At 40.0% G+C, this 24713-nt stretch overlaps 1 protein-coding gene across 1 annotated transcript in view; it reads right to left on the bottom strand.

Annotated features, from left to right (window-relative positions):
* camkmt (calmodulin-lysine N-methyltransferase) overlaps positions 1-24713 on the bottom strand; it is a 115104-nt gene that overhangs the window by 10707 nt on the left and 79684 nt on the right. The window contains exons 5-11 of the mRNA XM_059359040.1: positions 23006-23066; positions 21519-21570; positions 17940-18003; positions 14455-14521; positions 12393-12467; positions 4942-5005; positions 2464-2595 (exon numbers count right to left, since the gene is read on the bottom strand). Coding sequence (XP_059215023.1) covers positions 2464-2595; positions 4942-5005; positions 12393-12467; positions 14455-14521; positions 17940-18003; positions 21519-21570; positions 23006-23066 — 515 coding nt within the window. The remainder of the gene's footprint in view (positions 1-2463; positions 2596-4941; positions 5006-12392; positions 12468-14454; positions 14522-17939; positions 18004-21518; positions 21571-23005; positions 23067-24713) is intronic.

Raw genomic sequence — 24713 nt, 5'->3', positions numbered from 1 at the left:
AACTTTAACACTTTTAGGCTGCCAAAAGACTTGTGTAGCGTGAGGAAGAGATAAAGGCTTTGGCTAACCCATTTAGACCGGATGCAGCGTTTTGGATGATCTTGTCATTTTCAAGATGCATAACAGATTAAATGCAACAAGATCCACGTGTGGAAGGCAAAATGGGAAAAAAAAATTAACAGAAAATAGAGGGCGACTGAAGTATTATGTTTTATAACAGTTTAGGGCAAAGGCAACTATTTTCAGTTAAAGCAAAGGGTTTAAGTTTCCAGATGTTTTTTTATTTCATATCTCTATCTGATACAGAGGCTGAGAAATAAATTATTTGGTAAACGACATTCTGTGCAGTTTTTCAGAAAAAAACTAGGAGGTTGTTTTTAAACAATGCTGAAGTTTTTAGAGGTGCTTATGGTGCTTCATTTGGCCAACTATAAAAACGTTCATTTTGACCAGGAAATTGCAACAATTGACATACAGTATAGTATGTTAACAGTTTTCTTGTTGAAAATACAACACATCTTCTCTGTAACATCCATGTTGGTACCACATTACAACTTAAAGCTCATGAAATAAATACATGAAATACATCAAAGTCAGAGAAATGTTTCACAACTCTGGAAATGGGACCATGTGAGGAATACATGGATGGACCATTGGACCTGATGGAAGTCTGCACTTTCTCGTTAAAATGTAACCTGGTGGCATTTTGTTTAATAACTTTTACATAACTCTTAAGGGACATGGCTCACTCAAATTAGTGACAGACACAGAAGAATCTCATCAGCCAGAGTTAGACCATCAGAGAGGCATATTGGTGTGTGTTGTAAGTCGCTTTGGACAAAAGCGTCTGCTAAATGACATGTAATGTAAAAAAATGTAATGTTTGATATGAACTTGACTTTCTCAAGTGAGAACAGCAGCCACCAGCTCTCTCACTGCAGGGTGGTGTAGAGGCCAGATGTGAATTGTGACAACTTGACCTGAGCACTCCCTAAACCTGTCTCGAGTCTGTAACTGTGTGCTCACCTTAAATGTGGTTTGAAAGGGTCCAGAGTCACTTAGAAACAAAACGTGTGAGTAATTGTGATGCTAAATTTAGTGAGGGACAAATAGTAAAGAGAGAGAAGGAAAGAAGGAGTGAGAATTTACTCGGTGAGGTTCAGGCCACTTTAACAGGCACTTTAATGGCCAGTCTGTCCAATTGTCCCACCAGTGTAGGTGAATGTGTGTGCACCAATTTAGCCCACTCCTCGCTGTCCTCTTCTATTGTAGCTGTGTGTGTAATGGAGTTAACAGCTGGACACCACTTCTTTTAACACTACCTACTCATGTGCTTTCTGTCATTCTTTTTCTCCTTTTCATGGTCCTCTCTCTCCTTCCCTCTCTCCGTCTCTCTCTCTCTGTGCCAAGTTAAGGCAGCTTGTTTTTGCTCCAATGTGTCTCACAAAGTGTGTCTAAACATCAAACGACAGGCTAATCCACGGGTCTTCATTAGAGTGGAGTGCACATTATGCGACCTGGATTGTTGCTGGTTTTCTTTATTTTGTAGCAACATGTTTGAGAATGCAGTAAGACTGTGTTTTATACAAGTCCATTTTAATACAATGCTCGTCTGTGTAAAAGTTAAACCGAAGCAAATAATAAATACATTCATCAGTCTGTGGATTTGCTTTTTCGTCAGGAAGGAATAGTTTCATGGCCAGTCTGGAGACAAGGAATGATTTCAGCAACCAACCAACTTTCCCAGTCTCAACTAATATATGGCATGCAAGATTTTCTCGCTATTGCTGCCTCGGTTAAGACATCAAGGAAGTCGAGCTTGTAGTCAGTGCAGAAAACTCATAAAACTGGCGGGAGGTTTTGGTCCATCAGGACACAACTCAAGAACAGGTTCTTCCCCTCTGCAACTGGCCTCATCAACAAGACCAGAGACCCCCTCTGACTCTTCCTCTGCACTAATGTATACACAGCCACCCTGACCTTATCTAACTTGCATGTTCCTGTTTTCACAGCTCCTTCCCTCATTTAAATAACTCCATATGTGCTGATTGTTTCTGATTATATTTTTATATATGTTTTAAATATTGTTTGTATGTTGACTTTTTCTGTTCTCCAATGCTGCTGTTTTTTGAAGTACTTGTTTCCTTAATCTATATTTATATTTATTACTCTTTGGCACCAATAAACCTACTTGGCAGTAAAAATTATTCTGATTCTGAATAAATTTGGAAAATTTTCCCCTTTCCATTCGAGAAAAAGTCTGATTTAACTGGACTAAAAAGGACAGGTGTGGAAAATGCCCTTAAAGCGCCCAATTCAAACTCTTATATCATGAAAAAGTGACAGGTAAAAGAATAATTCCTGTAGACTTTGATAGCATTAGTTTTTGTCTCTCCTAACAATTTAATTTTTTTTTCTCTGGGCTCATACTGATGTCTTTCTATTCTTGGTCTCTCTTCGTACCTTTAAGTGAACATCCCAGACCTGAGCATCATACTGCTGGTGTTGCGAGGCGCAGAGTCCGGCCTGCTGGGCCAGTTGACAAAACAGTCTCAGAGTTTCACCTCGCTGTGGAGCAAACACCAACGCCGTGCCCTGAACAAAAAATGAGTTGGATTGTGAATATAGTGGCACAGCAAATTTGTGGGGAACTTCAAACATCTTTTCACACCTAATTTCTCCTAAAACTTATCTTTAAACACACACAGACAGTATTTCTCTCTTTCCTTTGATTTTTACCAGGTACATATTAGATGATAAGCAAGAAAATCACCCTACTAACCATGGAAATGAACACACATGTCTTGGTGTCTCCTTGTGTATGTAAGATGTAAAAGTGTGTGTGTGACAGTTTGTATGTGCACATGAATCACAGACATCCTGTAAATACTAAGAGGATTACCAACAGGTTCAGAGTTTCTTTGAAATCCTTCAGCTTTAGTTGTATTTCATGTTGATCATGTTATAATTGTTTTAATTAAATAGAGCAAAGCAGGATGTTCACACAAACACACAAACACACAGAAAATAAGCAAACAAAATGCACAGCTCAAGCTAAATGAACACATAGAGCCTGATCACGACGTCTGACAGATGATTTTTCATCTGCATATCCAGTTGCACCCCCCCACCCCCCCCCCACCCCCCCTCTCTAAAAACACAGCAAAAGCAAACAAACAACTCCTCCCTGCACTAATCAGCTGATTAAGGGGATCCAGCCCACCGGATGGACCACCTTTGTCAGAAACAACAAATTAGTGCCATTAGATGGGAGAATTAATTGCTTTGTTAATTGCTTAATCAGCTTAGCAAATTATTAAATATTTGGCAAAGCTTGTTGTGGCAGCGACAGTCTGATGGCCGACACTCAAATCATATTAGCCCCCGAATTATCTCCACTGGATTAAAGAGAGAGAGACATGAAGAGAGACTTAACACACAGATGTACAACAATGGCCAGATGTCATGTCTGTCATTCGACAACAGCAGCTTCTGCATTCAACTGCAACCGAGACACATTTTCTGTCTGTAGGTGTTTCTGCGCATGTCACTGTCGAGATGTCAGATGAGGAAACGCGTGTCACTGCTGGCAACAACCTCAATGTAATATTAATAACATAATCCTTTGTCTTTTTAGTTACCTCTGCCATTTGTAACAAATGTAATAAAGGTTAGTTCACCTAAAATGTATGTTGTATAACAACAAAATTATATTATATTATATTATATTATATTATATTATATTATATTATATTATATTATATTATATTATATTATATTATATTATGTATTTGTTAATGATTACCAAATAATTTGTAAACCTTTGTAAACCTAAGAAATGTTTGTTAAGTATCTATAAAGATAAAGTTTGGATGGCTATTATACAACTTAAACTAATGCTTATAATAATGTATTATTAATATTTAGTATTATATAATATAATTTATTCGTGATTAATTAGTGGTTTATGAAGCATCAAGTAACATTAACTTGGCCTCATTAATAAGCTAGTAAGTATTTATTAACCTTGTAACAAAGTATTACAATCATCTGTTGCAACTGTATGACAACCGCCCTAATAATCTTAATAGGGAGTTTACAGTTCAATTGGTAATAATTAACCAATAGTTGATAAGGTTTAAACAATGTTGTGTGCAAAAAGAGTTAAATAATAGCATTACTAATAAATGGTAAACACTAATTATTATTTCATTTTGTGTTAACAGTGACATAACTAATAGGTACTTAAGTTTAATTCACTTTAATTTAACATTAAATAATGATGGTTATAATAGAGTGTTACAGATCCGTGTTGGGATTCTAAATAAAGACAAATGTATTTTCCACCATTTCTTTCGCCAAATTTCTCTCAATATTTTTTTCCTCCTTCCATCTCTTCCTCTCCTCCCTCACCCCTTCCTGTGTCCTCTCCTTCTTTCCTCCCCCTACCTCCTTCCACCCAGTGCTGTTTCACCTTTTTTTCATAAACAGATATTCCTTATACCAGCCTGGCCTCTGTAGTTAAAACGCACCCCTCTTCCCTCAGATGAATAGAAACCTCAACCCTATCTCTTCCAGCCTTTTGCTTTTTTTCCCCCCATTTGCTTTGGCTGTCACAGCGTGGGGTCTTATCGCGAGGCCAAAAGGGAGAAGTTGCCTCGGATTTATGATTAAGGGAAGGCAGGAGAGAGAGAGAGACAGAGATCAGAGCGATGCATTCAAGTTGCTCATAATAAGCATTAAAGCATTACATGATATTAATCCTGTCAGACTATTAATGTGTATAGGGTTTTGGGCGAGGCCTAATTATGATTGAGAAGAGTGGGTGGTGATTTAGAGGAAGGGGATAAGCAGAGATATATACAGTAGACACACAGAGGCACACACACAGAGGCACACACACACACACAAACACACACATGCACACACATGCACACTTACGTTGGGTTGCAGTAATCTCCTTATGGCATCAACCAGGCTGGCTCTGTACTGGTCGAGAAACAAACTGAGAGGGAGAGGGAGAGTCAGGTTAGAATGCATTCTTATGATAGCAGCTCCAGATAAAGCAGCAGGCTATTTATTTTCTTTTGTTCACAAATAAATCCACCAACAGGAAGAAGGGGAAAAACAATTTGCATGGGTAAGATGCTTTCCCCTTTTTGTTTACGTTTGAGTTTCCACGTGTATTCACCTCAGCCTGTTGTCGAGGCACTGAGAGGAATGCAGAACATCAGAAAATTCAACGTGCACAGATACCATCACCTACAGTAAATACACACACACACACACACACACACACACGTGTGCTTGCACAGGCATACACACATTTATTGTAACACTTCAAAGCAGAGCAAAAAGCACCTTGAATTTGTGGGATTAATACCTGGAATGCTCGCTCTGAAGTTAATATGAAGATATAAGAACAAAACAACACGGAAAGGAAAAATAAATCAGAAAATACATTTTATAAAATCTAATTAACTGGCTCCAGTGTACATGAAACACCACTGTATTATATCTTGCGTGTGTGTGTGTGTGTGCGTGCGTGCGTGCGTGCAAGGGAATAAGAGCATTATAGCAATATCTCTACAACTTCAGAAACAAAATGATTAGCACACATTTAAATAATTCAGATACCATATATCAAGCCTTCTGGGACACAAATGCCATTCCTTGAGTCAGCGACAAATGGGTATACATCTACATATTTAAGGGTTGCTTGAAGGATATTTGCCTGCTTCGATGCAGGTTTTGAACTAGTGTTCAATTGTATAACACCAACAAAAACATCACAGTAACATTAGTCACGGAAATGTTGGAAAACCTTCCTGCAAGCTAGTTTTGACCTCCACTAAGAATGGTTTTGAATCAACTGAAAATGTGTTTCACTTGTCAGGTGAAAGGATAAATAACTCCAGTGTCTGATATAATTACTGCACTGCCAAAGTCATTTAGAGGTGAAGTTAGGTTACACAGTCACTCCTCCTGCTGTACATCAGCATCTAATAAAATAAAAATAAAAAATATATAATTTTCAACCTCTGCAAATTGTGGGATCTCACAAAATTCAGTTCTTGAAAGAAGATGAAACAGATATTCTTTTAGGACTACAAGAACTACATTATGTGTTGAGGAGGTCATGACAATTAGCTCAATGTAGCTTGTTGAAGCCCTGATAAAAGTATAAATTAGGTTGTAATAAAGTGTTACTTTCTTTATCCCTATAATCTAATCTGAAAACAAGAAGATGCTTTATAATGGTGAGCTTTTAGATGAAGATAAATTCAACACACAAGCGCAGGCACAAATCGACTCCAATCATTCTAAACAAAGTAACACCTGTCTCTGTATCCACAAAGACACATTTCAATCCATTATGCAAGTAAGTAGAGCGGTGTGTGGGTGTGCTTGTTTGTGTGTACCTATTATCACAGATGAGAGTGGAGTAATTTGACTAAAATGCAACAATACAGTGCAGATTTGACATAATCCTGCACATCCATCCAACTGGCCGGTGGAGTGGCAATCTGGACGTAACTTTCCAATCACAGGCTCTGACCTCTGCTCATTCAAAATCCTCTGATCCCAGAGAGGACCGAGAACTATGCACGTCACTGAATCTCTGCCCACACCTACACAAAGAAACAGGACTTGCCATCCGAGCTCTCATCATACCAGGATGTGTGTACGTATGTGTGAAGTTTGTTTTTCTTTTTAAGGTTAAACAGAGGTGCAAAGTTTATTTGACTTGAAAGGTGAGAGGTTTGTGTTTGGTTTATTTTGCCACAGATATCAGTTCACGGGAAAAGTGAGTGGTAAGGAAAACAAGGAAGTGAGCTGGTTGGGTGGAGGCAACAACTGACAGACACACACGCAGGCACATACTCACACACACACACACACGAGGCCAGGGCAACAATTAAAAGGATAAAAAAGAGCCACAGTCATTCCTGATGAAAATGTTTACCTTAAAGACGTCTACAGCTTCTGCTATAACATTCTGGCACAAATAAATCCACATGCGTTCCATAAAATGAGCCTCATGACAACTATCCATTACTGTAAGTCATTCAGGAAAAACACAAAGTTTAACTGCTAATTAAATAACGTGTCGCACACAGGTGTCACACACATCAGAAAAATAACCAAATTGAAGGTTAAAATGGTGATATTTCACCAAAAACAATAATTTCACATGTCTCATTTAAAAATTGTCCCAAAATTTGTACTAACCAGATTCTGTAAAATAAATAAATAAAAATGTAATTAAATTGAATGCACTCCTCAACCCATCTGGGAAGCCAGAATGACTCAGTTGAGACGTGATGTGACAAAAATTCAGTGAAATTCCAAAAAGTTAAACTAACATGAGCCACCTTTCCCATGGTTGCAGTTGTGGTTGTATTTCCCTTTCCATAAGGCCGTGATAACATTTTGTCTACCGCCTTAAAATACATTTTTCACATATAACTGTTATTATTTAGCCATTGCATTATGGAAGCATGTCATTTGTTGTTAGTTTGAGTTTCTGGTCTCTCTTCCCTTTGAACGTATAATAAAATGGAGATAATGCAAATTGGTATTATTGTGGGACTCAGAGGAATGTCTCACAGTCTGTTAAACTGGATGGGAGTCACAGTTTAATAATGCCATCGTAATATTCATGGACGTACAAATTGGTTGGAGTCCCCCTTTCAGGTCACCTCTGATGCCCCCAGACTGTCAGAGACCTATTGTCTCACGCTGACCCCTCCCACCCGGCACAGCCCATCCAACTCCAGACAAAACTGACTGGAGGTCAAAGGGCACAAACCGGGCGTGAGTGTGTGAGGGTGTTGTTGCTATATTTGTCTGCTTACACACGCATGTGAACATACAGGATACCATCAAGGCTGTGAGGGTGAGACCATGGAAACACATGACATCATCTTTTAGGCTGTAGTCTCCCAAGGGGGAATTTAAGGGTTAAGATGCTATTTTTTATGCATAACTAGGATATTATAACAATTTATTTCAGCTTTGGCAGGTTGCAATAATATGCCTCAACCAAATTTTTTTTTAAATACCTTTCAGCTATTAGTAAGTAAAGCTTTGTCCATTTTAGTATGATTTCAGTTTTCTATTTATTTTGTTCACATGTATTTACTTCATTTCCAAATAGTCCAAACCCAGACCATCTGCAAAATTCACTCTTACTACATATCTACATGCTGTCATTGTGGGAAAACAAGACTAAGCCACTTAACTGTGGAATAGCAACACAACCTTGTGACCGTGTACACAAAAAGAAATAAAACAACACGCAAACACTAAATATAGAGCTAGTGAAGTGCACTACAGTAAATGTGTTAACCTAGATCCTCTTAAAAACTCAGTTAATACCAAAACTATCAGGCAGCACAACACTGGTTTCACTCTTTCATCGCATTAAAAAGCACAAGGATTTATGTGTGTAGTTGAATGTCATTCTTAGAAAGCGACTTACACATTTCTTGGCAAAGACACTGAGTGTGCCTCTAAGAATAACTCTGTTGAAGTTGTAAGGCTGGAGACCTCTTGTTATTTTGGTTGTTATTTGTTGAAAATAAATCTGGAATCAATTAACATACAACTTAGATCTCTTTTCAGCTTTTGTTGGACAGAAATGCAGAGTGATTAATGTTCAAGGGTTTTAAAATGAGAGATATTCATCCCATATAGTTTCCTGCCACATAGAGCTTTCAACAACATATTTGTGTGTATTTGTGTGTATCAATGTGCAAAGTTCCTAATCTTATCTGATTAGATATAACAATCCATTCCATAGTGAAACACAAACAACTTGTGTGCATACAAAGTGCATATTTCAATATATGGAAGCTGCAAATGATGTAGATATAGTACAGAAATAGATGCACACACATGCATAAACCTACACACAAACAGGGCTTTATCTCAGCGCCCACACATGGACAGCTTTTGGAGAGAGCAGACACGCCAACATCCCAGCCAAGGATCCTCTGCCACCCACATGCCCACTGCAGGAATCCATCTCTTTCCCCCTCTATCTCTCCCTCACTCTGTCACACACACACACACTTTGTGCTGGTGCCACGATGGAGAAATGTGTCTACTTGCTCTGACGGTTTTAGCTAGAAAGCAGAAGGAAAAAGAATTGTATTTTGTGTGGGATAATTACAGAAAGAAGCTGACCTTGTGTAAAATGTAGTGGCCTTTTAGAGATAAATCCGTAGGACTATTGTGTATATACATATGAAGGTCAGTGGTGAAATTTCACCCCTACGTGGTATTCGTTTTCAGTAGAAGTTGTATACCAACTGAAGCACTTTTTAATCGACTGCTATTGTGACTGGCTAGCAGTATAGCTGGCCTTGACCTGTTATATCTGAAGTCCACATCTAGCAGTATACTAACATACGATTGAGACCTTGTTGCAGTTCATAATGTCTTATTGGTGCCATTTCCTCACGTTAAAAAGTTGTCGAAGCAGTGCTCCACTTAATAACATTCCTAGATGCACAACCCCCCATTCTTCAAGGGTAGGCAGGAGAGTGGAAGAAGTTGGCACATAATGGACTTCTGCTACACACTGTTCCACCCAGCTCTTCTCCTTCCCGTACTGCCCTCCTCTCTTCTGCTCCCCTCACTTCTCAGCGGTAGTTCCGTTGCTACTGGTGGGAGCTATAATTAATCGGAGTGGAAGTCGCGCTGTTGACCTTTTCGCAGGTGATCATCACCATGATGCGCCCGTTAATCGGTCAGCCATCACTCTTCAACCACCACCACTGCAATTATCACAGAGTCACTCACTCACATACACATGCAGGAAACGGGGCACCGCAGAGAGAAGCATCTTGCAGCACACACATCCTTGACTCCCTAAAGCATGCAGCATCTCTGCTGGGAGAAATACAACATCTGAAAACCCTGCGATATCTAAAAATTCTTATGCAATTTACTGTGATCTCACACTATCTGCTTCTATCTATCGTACACATGTGCATACACACCACAGATACACACTAGTCCACTGTAAAATATCCTCTATTAGCTGCCGGCTCTCTTTCTCTCTCTGGATGCTGTACCTGACTATTACCTGTAATGACCGTGACATTACAATAATGATAACGGCGTTTGCTAATGCTGCACTTAGCACACATGCACACACTCGTGCAAATAGATACACACATACTGTACACAAGCTAAATTTGTTCAGTGTTTGTGAAGCTGGAAAACAGTCAAGTACTTTCGCTTCAACCAACAGCATGTCCATCTTCTCAGGGTGTGTGTGCGTGCATGTGTGTGTGTGTGTCAGTGTGCAGGTGTGGTGGTAAATGGACAGAAACGTGTTTGCCTTCAGTATCTCAAGGTGAAAGTTATCTGCTCCCGGTGGCTCGTCACTGCACAGTTTTTTGAACCAACACAGTGAGCTTCAGTTTTCTCCTGCTTAAACACTCTGCAACCCCAGCTTTCCCTCCAGAGTCATTCAAAAATTAGGTTGAACCTAGTTGAACCTCTTACACCTGCACATCCTCTGGCCTTCCTATCATGGCTCTAACTAAAGGGCATCCCTCTAATTGAGACACGGAAAAAATGATTAAACTGTAAAAAATAATCTCTGACAAAGATGTAGGATTGTGAGAAAGTACACAATTAAAGAGTGAGCAATCGATCAGTCGCAAATACACAGCAAGAAGGGTGAACTGCGTGAGTGAAATCTGAAAGCAGTGAATCTGTTGTGGCTGCCAGGCAGTTACAATAACATCTCGAAGAAGTGGTGGGATTTTATGATTTCTGGTTGCCAACCGGAAAAACATACCACAGATGAGACACACCCAGTGTTTACAATTGTAAATATAATGAATAAAATCCTATCACAGAGTTTACAGATAATAAATAAATAAATAAATAATATTTTATTCCAAAAACTGTTGATTTATGAATTGAATGCATGTTATATGAATAAGCCAATGAATATGTAGATTTAACAAATGGTTTTATAAAATGTGACCTCATGTATGATTTAGTAATTTTCATAGTCTTTTATTTATGCAATAGAAATGTAAATATGTTTTATTTCCAGTCATTTTAAAATGATTCATTATGATTTAGTGGCAATGATGTAATTCAGAGCAGTCACATTTCATGTCGGTGGTGAAAAAAGTGCTCTGCTACCTGTCTGTCTGCTGATTTTAAGGTCTGCTGCATGTGTTATCCCCCTAAAACTTTCTACATTACTACCTACATGAGCATTGGAGTCCCTCTGCAGGAGCACTGCAAGAAACTGCAGGAAGGCCACATACTGCAAATGGTGACACTTTGTCCCTTTGTGCTGCATCACAGCAAAATGTTCTAAGCTGTCATAATTCACTCACTTGTGTTGCAGCATTAGATTAGGCTGGCTTGTTTGCATAATTTCAGTTTTTCTTTATATGCTGATAGTATTTTTTACGTCCTAACTTGGCATTTTTACAGTATAGGCAGACGAGCACAAGCCTTTTTATTACTCATCTGTCAGATGAAACACATCGTGTTTGAGTTTTCTTTTTCTCTCTAGTCAGTACTGTAGGTGTGCACTGACTGAACCCAGGATGCTACAGCTGCAAAAAAATGTGTAATAAAAGTACACATTTTTTTATTTACCACTGTTTGTGTTTGTGTTTCTGTCTGTATTTGTGTTTGTCTGTCTCTCTGTAAACAAGTCAAGGTTGTACAATCCATCCCGTTTTATTGATTTGCCACCAAAAAAAAAGGAAAAAAGTAAAAGAAGGGAATAATGTTTCGAAGGAGCAATGCAAACTCTCAATTGCTTTCAGAGATCATTCTTTCCATTCTTCATATTTTTTCCAAGGATGTCGCTGTGCGGGGTACACTAAAAAATCCTGATGCATTTTACCTCACACAGTACAATTGAGCGATAAAAAAGATGTTATTCTCAATTGGCCACAAGATCTACATTTCAATGAACGATAGGCTAATTGTTATGTTTATGTTGCTCTATCTCTCCATTTCCATCTCCATTTCTACTCCTCCCTCCATCCGCCCTCAACTCTTTCTTTATCTTACTGTGTCTCCTTCCTTGTCAAGGCGCAATTATTTGCAATTTGCCTAAGTCATCCATTTGCTGGGACACCAAGCATGAAAACGAAGCAATTTGGTGTAAAATGGAGGCAGGCGGGCATCTGAGCATATGTATGTATGTGTGTGTATGTGTGTGTGTGGACAAGCAGTGGAAGGTCCATGCGCTGGCGGGGGGCCTCGCAAGAACTGTCACGCAAAAACCGAAAATTAATGCCATGAACGCACACACTGAGATAAATCTGTGTATGTATGTGTGTGTGTGTGTGTGTGTGTGTGTGTGTGTGTGTGTGTGTGTGTGTGTGTGAACCTACCAGTCTGCACACATGACAATGTCAAAGTGACCCTCTAGTGCCGAAATGTCTGACTCACAGTCCCACCTCACCACCCTGTAAGCACACACATAAAAACAGAAACCAAAGTTTAGCACGTGCAGAGCTGGTGACAGAAGAAAGCCGGTGTTCATGAAGCTGCACAGCGAGCGACATCAGTTTGTCCTTCACTGCTTCTTTTCTCTCTTTCCAACACTTTGAGCTCCCTGACACCTCTCACTCTGACACCCACTGTTTTTCTGCTTCAGTAGAGACTTGGAGAAAGTGTCGGGGAGGGGAGACATGTCATCTGTAAGGTAAAGAGAGGGAGCTTCTGACATGACACTTGACATTTATACCATGTGAACACACACATAGGCATCCACACTGTCCTCTCTCTTACTCTTTACGCTCATATTGACATGACCATTGTCATAGCAGGTTCTACATGGTTTACAATATAATGTTTCAGAATGTAGGAAAAAAAAAATACTACAAAAACAATATGAAAGAAAAGAAACTGTATGATTGAATGAGCTATCATGCAACTGATATAGTGAGAACCATAAAAGATAAAGAAGAGGCAGATTTTCTGAAGTTTTGTTGCGTATTACAGCAATTTCATCTTTTTTCTGCATTATTAAAATTTGGTTTGCCGTTTTGGTCAAAAGGAGGTCAAATTCTTGGCATTTCAGCAAAAAGTGTTGCTCTGTGTCTACCCCTTGTTATTGGCAGGACTGACTTTTTTCTCTGGGTTGCCAGGTTTGTCTTTGTCCACTAGTCTCAATGGCCAGAGTTGTCACCCGGTCTGCTTTTCATTAATGTCTTCATCAGTTATCTGTCACTTGTGGTGCTCAGACAACTTGGTATCTTCTGCTCAGCGCTTCAGAGCATTAGAGTTTACTTTCTGTCGTGGATAACAAGTGGTTAATGTGTTTTTCTTTGGCTATAATTTCGTTGTTCCAGAGAGTGTAAGGGTGGTGCTGACGCTGCGTACTGTTCACAGCTTTCTCCTCCATCTCTTTTTCCACACCATTTTCCCCCTCTCTCTCAGACTGTTAGGCAGAGTGGGGGATTATTAATTAGGCATTATTAACACTCAGTAAACAAAACATTAGGCCCCGCTAGAAACACAATCTCGATTCACGGCAGGAGGTCCCGACATGCGCATACACACACATGCATTCGTGTGCACACACCATCACGCAACATGCCCCTCCCTCTCCCTCCCCTTGTCCAATCGCATCGTGCCCTTCGCCCTCTCTTGCGGTGCAGCGATGACAGCAGGCATAATCTGAAAAGAAAACAATCAAAGTAATGTAGCCTAATTATACGTTTACTTTTTCACTCCATCTTCCACTCATGTAAATATGCGCAGGAGGGAGAAACGGAGAGAGAGATTAAGAGGGAAGAGGTAGGGGAGCAAAACAGCCAGTCAATGGTAAAATGCCTTTTTTGAGACAGGGACAACAATTAACTACGTTTTAGCCCGTCCTTGCATATGAGGTGTGTGTGCATGTGTGTGTGCGTGTGTGTGTGTGTGTGTGTGTGTGTGTCATGGAAAGTTATCTTGATGCTTTCTGGATCTCTATCAAAGGGAATCATTTTGCTTGGATGACTCTTTGTGCATGTACACGCTTACACACTCAAATTCTACTTGAAGAATGGGTATTCGGTATGTAGCTAACAAGGGTTGATCTTTTGTTTCATATTCAAAGAGCTAAAAATGAAAAAAAAAAAAAAAACGTTTAAAATTAACATATAACCCCAATTTCAAAACAAACAGAGTTTCAGTTTGAACATAACATATACTGTCTTTGTACAGTTTTTAATTGAATATACGTAGCGCAGTAGCAAACCTTTCTGTTTTTATTTACATTGTAGACAATGTCCCAGCTGTTTTGGATTCACACAAGACATTTATACATTTGTATTAAGATGTGTTGGTCTTCCAGATATCTGACTGTAGCATTGAACAAAATAATTCCCCTGTGTATCATGTGAAAATGTCAGCCAATAGGACAAAAACTTTGAGAAAGATAAAGAGCAAAGAATATGTTCTCACCTGGCAGAAACCTGTGTGGAGCCAAACTTCCCTGCTTGCCTGTTTCTCTCGGCCAGCCCTCGTACATCTGACGAGTCGCAGTCAAGGATTCATCACAGACACACATTACATCTTCCACTGTAGGAAAATGCTTGAACCATGAAAACCATATTACATTAAAAAAACATGTTCTCTCTATTTGCACACAGTACATATGACTTAAGTTGTTTACATTCAATAAAGTTGAAAGATGCAGTTATAAAAACTGGTCAACACAGATGATAGATAGTCTCTTTCTACAGATATTTTTGCTTTGGAATAGTTGGAAAGAAGCTACAATCACATACAATTCTACACATTGTATGAGTGGATAAAAATATTCGCTTATGCAAAATGCACTTTTTCCCCCTCATGTCAACCATTGCATGTGAAACATGAAACGTGTGGATTTTAGGATTTTGGATAGAAGATTCCCACATTTCTCTTAATCTAACTGCCGATTTTCCCATGTAATCACATTGAGTTGAGAGTTTTTGGAGTGGCGTGTGTTAAAGCTACATCAAGATCTTCTTAAGGTAAAAGCACATATGGTAGACACCCACATAGAGACAGCACGAGTGAGCAGAGATGATCTTCAGGGATAGAGAGCCAGCCTGCAGAAGCAGATCACAGCAGCATCTAGCTGGATCAATGGGAAAGCTTTTAACCACAGATACACAAACTCACACTGTCCCTCTCGCACACAAACACATACACGCAGATGAATGCACACAAAGGCAGGGCGATTGATGTCAAGTTGTCTAGTAATACACTGGCTTGTGGAGTTTCAAAGCAATTCAATTAGGATTTCCTTGTCTTTAAAGCCTGCAAAGAGCTGAGACAAATCCAATCGACAAAGACAGAGAGCAAGTGAGAAAGATAGAGAGAGAGAGAGCAGGAATGCGTGATAAGTTGATAGATGGATTGATAGCTGAAGAGCCGATCTAAAATCAAAGAGGCTGAGAGGAAGATACAAAATAATATGTAGGTTAGCACGCATTGATATACAGGTGCACATACACAAGCATAAGCACACACACGGTGGACACCTGTGCATCAGTGTATTATGCATAGGGATGACAGGGTGAAGAGCAGAGCAGCTTACTGTAATCTCATCACCAGCACACCACTGGGGCAGAGGTCAGCGCATGCACAAACACACACCAGCTGAGAACACACACGCAGAAAAAAAGAGGAAAAAGTGAAAGATTTGAGTATTATTGAACATTAAAGTGGAGGAATATTTGCTCCCATCACTTGAAGTAGACAAGTAGCAGCCAATGACATGCATCAATCATTCTTAATGGAACATTTCAATTGATTTTCAACATGAGTATTCAAGGTCACAGCAACTGTCTCTCCTCTCTGCAGTGTGTGTTTGTGTGTGTTTCTGCACTATAAATGAGGTCAACAACTTCTGAGGAAAAAGAAATGTCTATTCACAAGATATATTTACATCTCGTCTATTCACAACTTCTTTTTCCTGCGTATCGTCTCATCTATTTCACTGTACAAAAACTGAGCCATATCACAACCCGCTATCTCTTTCTATTGTAAGGCTGGCCACACAATAAGCGTATGTGAGACAAACAGTGGCCATTAGCACAAGGCTAAGACCAACAGCTTCCCCAGTGAGAGGAAATACCACACAGAGCATGCAGTATGTGAATGGGACAATTTGGCTGAGCCCAGAACAAATTATTGTTGTCTTTCTCAACCCTCCGGCTCTCTTTCTGTGTGTGTTCGATCCATTCTCGCTATGATTTCACTTACAATTCTCTCTGTGTGTTTGTTCTGTGAAACAAAGCAGCCGGTCAATGGCATATTGTTTGTGTGCCCAAGAGTGTGCGTGTGTGTTTTACAGGCTCCATAATGTTATTGTTTAGTCTTATTGTGATCGGTAAAGGAGCATTGTAGCCGGATGAGACAGAGATATTGTAAGCACAGCTAAATATGGAAGTGCCATGTTGGTCAATGGGGAAGAAATGTGTATTTATATTTCCTGCTTCTGTGTAACAACTGTGGCGAGTCGCAGCTATTTTTTTCTTGCCTCTTAAGTTGTTGAATGAATAAAGTGAGATCGCAGAGGATGGTACAAAAGGGAGAAGAATTATGAAAGAAGATGGGAAGAAAAGAGGAAAACAAGAGGCTACAAAGCAGATCAGACAGGGAGAAGTGTAAAATGGGTACTAAAGAAGAGCAAGATGGTTTGCAAGCTGACAGAGTTGATCAATAACCCACTCAAAGAACAAATGTGGGCAAAAAAAAACTCACCTAAAGATTTGTCCTAAAAACTTAATTATAGGCCTCAACCTTAACCACACACAAAAACATTTTAAACAAACCTTGATTGTTCCTGTTTGTAAAACACTCATCAAGCCCTAAGCCTAGGCTTAGCATTAGATGAAGTCTCAAACAAAATCTGACAGGATGGCAATTACTGTGCTCTTAACATGGCATTGTGGGCAGCCAGGATTGGTAGATGCCATGTTGAGCACAAGTGCTGAGTATTTGTCACTGTGGGTGCCCCATCTGCTGCTTTTGCCTAAAGATAAAGAGGTGGATGGCTATTCTTCCCCTACTCCCATCTCTGATTTCAGGGCTGAAACACCAAGGTTACAGCACACTGTCCACTTTTTGTTTGTGATACTGACTAAAAAGAGACACTCCAGCTGCAGCATGGCAAGTGGAAAAATAAAACCAGTAAGAAATCAATCTTAATCAAGCGTGGAAGAGATTAAAATACAAGCAGAATTGATTAACAATAATAATGGTTTTGATTACATGATGCTTTTTTTAATGTTTAATGAACAATAACAGCTGGCATGGAGATTTATGGCTGATTAAGCCCCACTACTACATAAAGGGGTGCAGTTATTTAAGTACTGTATATATATCCACTTAGCTGCCAGTTCACTCGGTACACTTGGCTAAAACTAATGCACTCAAATACATTTGTCCTGCAAAAAAATCCACATTAATGTCATAATCTCTTGTTGAAACATCGAGAGGTGTATTTGACAGTATAGACTCAAACAGCACATGCTAATGTGAAATCTTTCACTGCACATGCAAAAATGTCATATTTCATATGAAGTGTAAAAAACACCTGTTAATGTCAATTTATCTTGCAAAATGCTGTTACACATGTGACATTAGATATGAGATTGTTGTCCCTTACATTAAAAAATAAAATATGAAATAGATTTTTTTACATGTGAAATTTATATCATGTAAATTTACAATAAATGACGTGCCAAATCAATGCCTCATTGTGTGAATTCACATGATTTTGGTGTGAAGGAATGCCCAAACAAACACCATATTTTCTATTTGAAATCCCAATAAAAAAGACAAACGTTTTTATTTTAATAAATTCACCCATATGAATGCATATAAATAAATGTGCGCTGGAGGAATGAGGCAGAGATAGAGAGATAGACAAAGAGAGGACGATGAAAGGATACTCTGAATGGACTTCTCGTTCCCATCTGATAGCAGAACTTCATTCACGTCAGCACAAATGGCAACCTGAGAGACAGAGAGACAGGCAAGAGACAGAGAAATGAAACAACACAGAACAAAAGAACAAATCCAAAAGCACCCTTAGATGAAGCAAACATCTGAACACACACGCGCACAATAATGACATAACCATATCTACAAAGCTTCTCTCTTGGCAGCCCAGCCCGCCCCACCCTCTCTTTTTATTGCTCCCTCTCCTCCCTGCCATTTCCCTCTCTATCTTCACCCCATTTTTATGTCTGCATTATTTTAATCATTCAATCAAATCAGTCAATACTTTTATCATTGTGGCTAGCGGTGGGGGCTGCTATCTTGCTATCACTCTGTTCAGTAATTGCATTGTGACAGGGGATGATGGCAAGCGCAGAGCCTTTTCATTTGACGCTGGGTGTTTATCGGGCCGAGCCATCACTCCGTTCGCCGCTGTCACTCTGCACTCGGCTCGCCGGGCCTGCCTGATGCCCTTCATATAACTTTGCGGTGCAGACTGTGAGAGACGAAGAGAAAGAGAGGGAGCGAGACGGGAGAATGGATAGAAAGCTTTGTGCTGTGCTGTGTGTCTCTGTGTGAGGGAGACATAGATAGAGAGGTGTGTGCTTTACTATAACCTCATCATTTCACATTCTCTTTTCTTTGCAGATGCCTTTTTTATATCAGCAAATGTGTGTCAGGCTGTCAATTTCTGTTAAGGAGTGTGTGTGTGCATATACCAATGGGTGAGTGCAAGTGCAAGTAGCTATTGTGTGGGTATGCACACAAATTCTATGTGGCTGATTCAATGTAATCTTGACTCATATGGCATATGGAAAATACATGATGTCGCATATCAAGTGTATGAGAATTCCTGAAACAAACACACATGCATGCTTTGACACACATGAAGTCACACAGACACACACACATGTTAAGGCCCTGCAGGGTGTGTGAGGGGGTCACTGAGTGCTGTGCGTCCCACCATCTGCTCAAACTGAGGAAGGGAGCTCCAGGCTGAACCAGAGCATCCAGCTGAAAGATCAGGAGCTGTAACAACCCTTTACCATCCACCACCGCTGTACACACATGCTTTGTACAGTCAGGCTCTGTCAAACGCTCACAAACATCTTCACCTAAACAAAGGTTATCAAAATGTCAAACTGTGTGCACCGCTGTGAAGTATGTAATCCGATATCAAAGTAAAAGCCATGCCTTTTAAGTCAATGTTGTGACCTGAATCCTTTCCTTAACCCACTATTTATTATTGTAATAATGATGATAAAGCTCCCTTATCATTTGTGATGTGGTCGTTTAAATCCAAACCATGATATTTCCCTGAACCCAACCTGATGAAATGTGTTTATTTTGATTTGTATTGGTTTTGTAAGCCACTTACCAATTATGTCTCTCTGCCTATAGTGGCATCAGATCCAATCGGGGAAAAAAGGTTCATGTGCCATTCTGAATTTTAAATTCAAAAGACTTGCTTCTATATTTATAAACACAAATATGTGTAAAATGTGCATCTGATTAAGTATCATACAACACAATAATCTGCACTGCATAGGAAGAGTAGAGGACCAAGTATAGTCCCCTGAGGCACCTTTATCCTAAATTCTAGCTTGCAGTTTTTTAGGACACTGATGGAGGATGTGTAAGTAAATAAGTAAGGGTAATGAGAAAATGCAGTGTGGAAAGGAGCGAAGAACCGCAACAACCAAAGTAATAATTAATGAGCTGGTCACACGGACAACAGAGAAAAAAAAAGTTGAATGTGGTGTCAGTGACGGATGATGGAGGGATGAGGAGAAGGAGAGGTGTGAAGGAAGGATTCCATCTCAAGCCACCAATGTCAAAACATGGTGTATTGACTGCCAAGAGATAAAACCAGGCTTTCTCACACACACACACACACAGACACACAGACACACAGACACACAGACACACACACACACACACACACACACACAGAATGGCAGCCAGCAGATCGATGGGACACTGACGCCTGCTATGTGGAGGGGCCCTTAAGACCCTGGCTAATAAACCCTATGGCTGACAGACTGTGGTATATCTGAGTGTGTCAATGTGCGTGTGTGGGTGTGTTGTGTCAATACAGCACAGCTTTTAAGACCCGAGTGAGTTCATATAGCTGGGAGTCACTCCTCAGGTGGTCTGATGATTGTCTGAGAGTGCTGATAACATAATGATAGCGCACATTATAATCATTTTAATGTGGAAAAATAATCCTGTTAATCTAAAAGAACTGGCTTGACATCTGAGCAAGGTACTGTTTCTTTTCAAATTCTGAAAATATAAAATTGTTTGGACAAAAGCTGCCTGCACATCATGTTTTGCCACCCATATGAACGTGCAGTCAGACAGTGTTTTGCCACTATTTATAGTGTGTTAATTACAATTTGCCGTTTATTCAACAAACAAGTTTTATAAGCAAGTAACAGGTGGTGTGATAAAATGCATCAGTGCATACATACACTGTGTTTAATGTGATTATGATTTTCACAGTATTAAATCTAAGAGGTATTTCTTTTTTTCAAATCCCTTCTATAGTCCGGCTAAAGAAACTGGACCACATTGAAAAAGTATTTTATCTTATGATTGAACCCATTAATCCCATCTAAAGTTGCTGGCTTAATGTAAGACATTTAACAATGCTGCTGAGATCATTTTTTCTTGCTAAGCAGAGAACTCATAACCCAAGGGAAAAAGCGTGGTTGACCTTATGGATAATGCTGTGTTTCATGAATGTGCTCAGATGAGTGTTGTTGCTCAATTTAACATAACATGTTGCCATATTAACAATTAGGGATTGTATTTGACCAACATAACTCAAAAGGGAGAGCAAATTAAAGTTAACTGACAAAACAAACAAATCAATCTGTGAGCGTTCATGCTATAATAACTTCAATATGTGAATGTGAAACCAGGAGTCACAGTCTGCAGGGACGGACGGACGGACAGACAGACAGACAGACAGACAGACAGACAGACAGACAGACAGACAGACAGACAGACAGACAGACAGACAGACACATCATTATCTTTCAATGGTGCAATTACCTACATACATCTGAAATTCCACCTCCAGAGTAATCAGGCAATGGATTTTTGTTTTTCATGTAACTAATTCTAATGACATCAGAACACTGTTGCATGTGAAGCAACATACTTATAATGTATTGTTAAACTTTAAACAATGCTTTTAAAAGGTCAGTGTTATTAAATCTTTTAAAAAGGACTGACCCAACTTTGAGGCAGGATGCCAGAAGTTAGACTGATAGTCTTCTGGATTTCTACTACCTTTTCATAGATTAATGAGCTGTTTTCAGAATGTATATACATTGTCAGGCACACAATAAGTGAGTGATATGTACATGAATAGGTATAGATACTGTGTGGCCATGCTGTTTGTGTATTGATTTGTAAGGGTCAATTTCATTAGGGAAGCCAAACCGCATCTCCTGCAGATATCTGTGTGTGTGTGTGTGTGTGTGTGTGTGTGTGTGTGTGTGTGTGTGTGTGTCACTTACCATGAGCCCAGCGAGACAAGTCATACCTCCTCCTAACTCACACACTGCACCCCTGAGAGACAGAGAGAGGGAGAGTGAGATTCACCTTGCTGAGCCAAACCTAGCAGTTTAGCACTAACACACACACACACGCCCAAATACACACACACGCTATCATAAAAACACATTCACATACACACACAGAAAACACAGCAGGGTAAGAAATATCAATTCAACCATCAACCTGAAAGCTGAATACTGAACATTGAGAAGCACAAGCTCAATCAGCAGGAATCTGAGAAAACACACACACACAGAGTCCTGTAGCTTGCATGCTCATTCAACCTCTCTCTCCATCCTCTTCCTCCTTTCATCTCCCCTTCCCCTCCATCTCTACCCCTGTCCTCTTTCATCCCTCCCTGCCTCCCTCCCTCTCTTGCTGACCTTCACTACACCGCTCTGATCAATACCCCTCTCTTCCTCGCCTCCCGCCTCTTGAATGTTAAAACAGGAAATCAAAGGGTGACGTTCCACCTTGAGTGGAAATCAAAGGTGCCTGGGTGCTTTTCAGCCCCGTGCCGCAGGGCAGGCCGGTGCTCAGCAGACGAGAGCAGGGGAAAGAGCAACACAGGACAACACAGCGTGGCATGGAAAGGTACAGAATGACACAAGTGCTAGGCATTCACTGCAGGTCAGATTTAAGTTAAAGGGAGCCAACAACCTTTATCTACCGTTTCCCCTTCTGTTATTGCAACTGATGCAATGATTTCAATAAGTTTGCACAAGAAGAATAATGGCCCTCTTACTTATTTGTATCATAAAGTGATTTCCTGTCATGCAGCAAGGTGTTTTGGGGAAATCAAAAAGGGTCATTACATGCGGCCAAACATCTTTCTGAATGCCTAATTTGTTTATGATCATGAATATTTAAGAGGAAAATATCTTTTCAAACTGTCAAAGAATAATTAAAACCCCATAGTTGAATGAATTATAATACTGACTCATCTCCAACTTTTAAGAGAAAAAAAATTAGATCCTGATCTATGTAATTAATCACAGTTATTAGTCCTTGTTTTCTTGGCAGGACTCTAGTACTTGAGGATGGTTTCAGTCTCAATTCTGATCTTGAGACTAGTTTTTTGAAGTCTTGCACTTGTCTGTTGGTCAAGTTGTTCCCGGTTCAGTATCGGTTGAACACAGCGTTGCCTGTTTGGGTTGCTCTATCAGCATGATGTGTTGAAATTGGATGTTAGAAGATGGATCAATATGGTTTATAAACAAAGTTTTTCTTTCCATTTGATCTCTTTAATCACTATATTAGCATTGAAAAGACACTATTTTGGATAGTATGGTCTTGAATGGGACTTGATCTTGACTCGGACTGGACTGGACCTGGTCTTGGACCTTAAGTTATCTTAAGTTAGTCATGACAACAGGTTTGTTTCTTGGTGAAACAGTTGAGTCTTTTGACAATGGAATGAGCAGGTTGAAAGAGAGGTGTTACTCACTTGAACATGTGGCGTTTCTGCAGACAGTAATGAGCCATCACTTCTTCAGACGGCCACACACCTGAGGCAGGGAGAGACCAACAGACAGTTAGAGACTCAGTCATTAAGTTATGCTTTATCCATTTCAGCGACAGATCTTTATTTGAAGGCATTTATAGCATCACTAATGTGACAGAGTGCTTTGATTCCAGTGTCTCAACATCAAAACACCTTCATATTGATATAAAAACAATGAGTGTGCGGTGAAACATAATTGGATGCATTGTATTTTCCAGTCTGTGTTCATTTGCTTCTCTTGTGGTTTCCACCTTGCCTGTGATCCAAGGCTTCTCTGTCTCTGTTTGTCTGTCTGTCCGTCTGTCTATCCTAAATCCTTGCAACACACTCTCTCATTGGGCACTGTGTATGTGTGTGTGTGTGTGTGTGTGTGTGTGTGTGTGTGTGTGTGTGACAGGGGGTCCGGTGGGTGATAATCACAGCGTGCAGGCCTGTCTGGCTTATCACCTACTGTCAGCCCTTCTCCTTCTGCCGTGCATGTAACACACACTGACGCACACACACTTGCATACTTGGTGCTATTTTCCTTCTCTCTCTCTCTCTCTCTCACTCTCTCTCTCCACACACACACACACACACACACACACACACACACACACACAGCCAAACACACACATTGGCAGTAGAAGAAGTAAACATTCATTTGAATAAAACTTCAGCTTTTCGCTTCTGGCTTTGAACAAGAAGGTTCGGCTTGGTGCCGCCTGTGTGTGTTTGTGTGCGCACATGCATCTGCGTGTGTGTTTATATGAAGGAGTTGTTGAGAAAAGAGAATGAGGGGATATAGAATAAGTTGGAGAAAGCAAGCGAGGAAGGGAGACAGAGATAGAAAATGAGCGAGGTAACGAGAGAAAACTGGGGAGGGTGGGAGGTTGAGAGGAGGAGAGAGAAAAGGTGGTAGTCGATATAATAAGCGGCTTACAGGCGGTCTCTCTTCACCTCATGGGGCAGACATCACTGCTCTCTCACTTTCCCTCTCTGTGTCTATCTCTCTCACTCTCCCTCTCTCTCTCGCTCTCTCTCTTTCCCCTCGCTCCGGTCCGCCAAGATTAGCTCAAGCAAGCAGGATTTAATAATGCCTATTGATAAAATGTCCAAATATTCCTTTTCCCCATTAGAAAAAAAAACATGCTTTCTACGTCTTGGCCTGACAGCACACACACACACACACACACACACACACACACACACACACAAATACAATGACAGCCAGAGTAGCTATACTGTGCGTCTAGAGAGTGTCAAGACATGTAAAGCTTAAATAAGGTGACATTTTAAATTTCATCTGTTATTCCCCTTCAGCCAGGCGCTTGTCACACAGCACAGTACGGGAAACTTTATACTGTCAACTGGCACATTGTTAAGTATAGTAATGGTATACTACATGAAGTGCAACGCTGGAAATCATTTCAAGATGTGTTGTTTGTCGCTTTACAGTGTTTAAAGGATATGCCTGATGTTTTTAAAAACATTTTATTGTCAATCATTAACAGTTCAAAATGCATTAGTCCAACGATCAAGACTTTTCACACCTTTTCTTTGGCTCTGACCCTCACATCTAGTTGTTACTTCTGAAGGCAAAAGTTTCTGTAATCAAAACAGAATGCAATGATTTGCATTGTGACCTACATTTGAATTAGTAATGAGTATG

Source organism: Centropristis striata, chromosome 20, assembly GCF_030273125.1.
Source record: "Centropristis striata isolate RG_2023a ecotype Rhode Island chromosome 20, C.striata_1.0, whole genome shotgun sequence".
Lineage (NCBI taxonomy): Eukaryota > Metazoa > Chordata > Actinopteri > Perciformes > Serranidae > Centropristis > Centropristis striata.
Note: the sequence above shows the minus strand (reverse complement) of the source record. Positions and strands in the feature narration are given on the sequence as shown.